General features: G+C 46.5%; 1 protein-coding gene across 1 annotated transcript in view; it reads right to left on the bottom strand.

The window, feature by feature from the left end:
• RNF103 (ring finger protein 103) overlaps nt 1-4,451 on the bottom strand; it is a 16,179-nt gene extending 11,728 nt beyond the window's left edge. Inside the window, exons 1-2 of the mRNA XM_010015104.1 lie at nt 4,172-4,451; nt 2,620-2,759 (exon numbers count right to left, since the gene is read on the bottom strand). Coding sequence (XP_010013406.1) covers nt 2,620-2,759; nt 4,172-4,451 — 420 coding nt within the window. The remainder of the gene's footprint in view (nt 1-2,619; nt 2,760-4,171) is intronic.
• Between the last annotated feature and the right edge of the window lie 102 nt (nt 4,452-4,553).

Raw genomic sequence — 4,553 nt, forward strand, 5'->3', positions numbered from 1 at the left:
TGCATGTGGCTTTCCAGAGAATAAAGAAACAAAGGCAAGGAAACGTTGTTCCTTTCTTTTACTTTCTCCAAGGAATTCATCTGGCTGGCTCTGAATGCTGAATTCACATCTGAATTTGTGTCAAACATACCAACTGTTCCCTCTTTGTCCCTTGATTCCCTGCAGCCAGCCATGGCTATCACATTGCCAGCCCATGCCACCTCAGAAATGCCATTTACATGCATGAGGAAACAAAAATCATCTGCCGAGTCCCCATCCTCCCATACATCATCACGAAGCGTTCAAAGCCAACTGCACCAACAGTCACTGTGCAAGCTGAGCCAGAGCTGTTCCCCTCCCTGCACTGCAGCCCCCGTGGAATAGAGATTCAGGGTCAGGATCCTGGAAAGGATCTGGGGATCCTTCCTGCTTCCCAGCAGCAGAGCAGGGCAATGCTCCGACCTTGTCTGCGGTCACCAAACCTCGCTCTGTGCTATCCCTGCCTAAGCACTGAGCTGATTAATTGGCTGTAAAGTTTCCAAAGGATGCCTAATAGTAAAGGAGAACAGGCAAGGGAGGGTGACCAAGAGTGAGAACAGGGAAGTGGTGATAAAACCCAGCTCTGCAGCAATGAGGACTAAGAGAAAGAACATGAGAAACCTGTGAAAGGACACAGAGAACCAGCGCAGGAGTCACCCAGGCAGGAGTTACAGCGGGGAACCTCAAGAGTGATGAAAACTCCAAAAGCAAGCATGAAAAAGAGAAATTGCATGTCTAGTGGGTTTTATTGTGAAGAAACAGACAAATAGTGCTCAGCAAGTAAATTACTCAGTAAATTCCACTAATTTTTGTTGTCCACGGCTATTGTGACTGACTGAATAGCTGTGAAATATTCCCAGAATGATGACAACATCCATCACCCCAGAGACATCAAGCCACAGCCTATGTGATCTGCTATTAAGAAACCAGCTGCAAATATATGAGGATTAAAACTCTGCAAGCAGCAGACAACAGAGAACTGCCAGATTTTACTCTTCGGAGCTGCATGGGGAGGGAAAGTTGTTCATAGCATATTCATGCTCATATATGTCAACTATCTTGGAGATGTGTAAACTTGCTTTCAACACGCTCTCTCTGCTTGAAGAATGCCCTTCTCTAGGATTTAAACCTGAAACTTAAGATTCAATAACAACCAAATACATCTTTCCCACAATACAAATGCCATTTCGGCTCTGAAGGTAATCTGTCCTCTCATGGTCTATTTTAGGGTGAGATCTGATGTGGTGACAGCAGGAAGTCACTAAATCTTGATAATGTATTGAAATAGAAAACATGAAGTGAATGCGACCGGACGAACCAGGCAGGAGAGCTTTCACCTGAACAATGAGTTGTCTGGGGGAGAATTCGCATTGCCTGATGTGGCTGTCAGCAGGGAACTTACACCTTAAAAAACCTCTTTATCAACAGAGAAGTTAATACAGAAAAGCTTTTTTACAGTTTGGTCTGGAGTACTTATGTTCTCAAGAGTGATAATAAATAGTTTCAAAATCCTATTTCATAGAATCACAGAGTGGTTTGGGTTCGAAAGGACCTTAAAATCATCCAGTTCCAACCCCCCTGCCATGGGCAGGGACACCTCACACTAGACCATGTCACCCAAGGCTCTGTCCAACCTGGCCTTGAACACTGCCAGGGATGGAGCATTCACCACTTCTCTGGGCAGCCTGTTCCAGTGCCTCAGCACCCTCATAGTAAAGAACTTCTTCCTTATATCCAACCTGAACTGCCCCTGGTTCAGTCTGAACCCATCACCCCTTGTCCTACCTCCACAGCCCCTGATAAAGGTCCCTCTCCAGCATCCTTGTATCCCCCTTCAGACACTGGAAGCTGCTCTGAGGTCTCCACGCAGCTTCTCTTCTCCAGCTGAACAGCCCCAACTGTCTCAGCCTATACACAAAAGTCTTCCTTTTCCAAACGTTCTTTTCCTTCCATGCAGCGCTGGGGAAGCACGCTCAGAACTCAGTGAGCACACGAGTTTTAGGGGAAGGTTAACTTCAAGCTACTGGAATATGTTGTGGAAGCAGCCTGCTCGCCTGGGAGGCAGCACACTGAGATCCTGCCACTGTGAAGAGGCAACAGAGGTTTTTAGAAGTGCTCTAAGCCCCTGAGACAAACAGCAACTTAAACCCACTGGGTGTGAGCATGTAACGCAACCAAAGGAAAGAGCAACACCAGAAGCACCTCTCCTGTGCCAGCTGAGAGCATCTGTACTTCTTGCACTTACTTCACACTTACACAAGCTCTTACAGTACCAGGGCCAAGTACTTGCAGAGGCTGTGTGCTTAAGCGTGTGCTGCTTTGCTTGTTTTTTGGTTCTAAAGTACCTGGTTTTCATAAAGCAATCCACAGAGTAACAGGGTTTTTTTCTCCCTGCCTGTGGAGGAGTGCCTGTCACTTTCCAGCCTGCCTTGGCTTTTTTCAAGCACATTTATTCCTTATGATCTCCCTAATGTAGTTTATCTTTGTCACCATCTCTTTGTTACACACGTTTACTACTAGTTAACTACTCTCATAAATCCTCCTTTGAAACACATTTGGGACGTGATAAATACATAGAAACAAACGATCACGTTTCCCTACCTGAACCAGCCAGATCCCATCTTTTGTGTCTTCTACAAGCTCATAGAAGTGCATTTCACCACTGAAGTTTGTACTGGAAACCGATTCAGAAGCCTCTTCTTCCTTGAGAGCTGAATAAAGCTCTCCTTCCATGAGGTCTCCTGAAAAAGAGACAAGTGAAGACATTCAATTCAAATAGCACTCGAGAAGGATCACTTCATGAGTTCTACTAACAGTTTAACTGCACTTCACATGGTTGCTCAAAGAACCTTTTCAGGACGAAGGTAACTCAACTTTAAAGGTGTAATTCTATTTATCCTGACTACGAACTATGTGACATCAGCTGCCAAACATGATCTCACCGATGTACCACACATGCAACTGAGCTCATGGAAGCATAAATGAGTATCTTCCAAGCCTCACTCTCTGAAACAACAATATTCAGTGGCTGAGAGGAGGTTTTATTGCTGTATCTTCTCTTTGCTTTCACAAAACACTCATTTTGCAGCAACTTCTTAATGCTGAGAATTCAAACAGCCTTCCAAAAGTCCAGTCCACAACTCTGCACCAAAGCAATGCTGCCCGTTGTCCCATTGCAGGTAAAAACCTCAGGTGGAACGACAGAGCTGCTGGCTTCTGCCTGCACACTCGGAGAAAGTTCCCCTCAACTCCAGTCGCAGCGATGTGAAGAGCTCCCAGTAAAACCATCTGATAACGTTTCCTTCGTAACCTCATTTCCCTCTCACGTTCTGTTTCACAATCATTCCAAACGCTCTTCATGACAAGCAGCATTCTAGTAACTGATCCATTACTCTTCAAAAACTGAAGTCTTGTCCAAATAGACTGTTTCCTTCAAAAATAAAAGCGCTGCAGCTGAAAGCCTTGAGGGGTTTCCAAAAGTATTCATAGAATTTAGGGGAAAAAAAAACAACCAACCCAAACCAGGAATTAAGGAAAAATGCTGCAAAGCTGGTTGGTGAGAGAAGCGTTTCCATGACATTTGGAGAAGTCAGTTAATGGAGTTTGTTTGGAGTTAAACACTTCCCTGCGGCATATGCAACCCAAACATCATGACATCATGAGAGTACCTGACAGCCAAGGAGTGAAAGGCATTGGAAACAAAAGTGAAATCACCGAATGCTTTTTACTGTTGGGGCAGCAAAGGGAATAAACAGCATCAATAAACAATGAACAGTAAAAGGAAATCAGATTTAAATGCCCAGCATTAGTATCAATTATTTAAAGCATTATTTTTTAGGGTTATGGCACTCGCTGCGCACGTCCAAACCCTTCTGTGTCTCTGCCTATCCTGACTACAGGGATTTGGGGATGTCTCTCTGGCCCCTTCCATCATCGATTTCAAAGCAGCTCCCTCGTATCTTCCTGCTTGGCTGGCATGACGGCTATTACATCAGCCCCACCTCCCAGGCCTTGGGGCAGCTCCCTCGGGCAACCCCAGGCCAGCACCCTCCCTCTCGGGATACTTGAGCCGTTCCTCGCATCTCCAGAGCTCTTCACCCTTCGCTATTCATCGTTCCCCGAAAGTCCACCTCCTTCACCTGGTTCTCCCTACTTCCCAACGCCTCCCTGCCTTTTCCCAAGCCATTTTCTGTACGCAGGACGTACTTCTGCTCCTCTTCTACAAAAGCACCACATCCCTCGGTACCCATCCCTCCTGCTATAAAATCACTGCCTTCCTCAGGACCCATCTCGGCGGCAAGACCTGTAATAAAATCAGCAAACGGGATTCCAGGGAGAGGAATACATGGGGAAAAAGCTGGCCCCCGCTGCAAACAGCGACCAGCTACATGGATGTGGATCCTTTCCTCCTTGTTTATCACAGCAGACGACATTCGCCCTCATCTGTGCCACCACCACCCCGACCCCGACCGCCGTAACCCAGCGGGAAGAAACCGTGGCTCGGGGCCCCTGCCCAGCGAGCACTTCCCTCCTCC

Source organism: Nestor notabilis, unplaced genomic scaffold (assembly GCF_000696875.1).
Source record: "Nestor notabilis isolate BGI_N333 unplaced genomic scaffold, ASM69687v1 scaffold7545, whole genome shotgun sequence".
NCBI classification, from domain to species: domain Eukaryota; kingdom Metazoa; phylum Chordata; class Aves; order Psittaciformes; family Psittacidae; genus Nestor; species Nestor notabilis.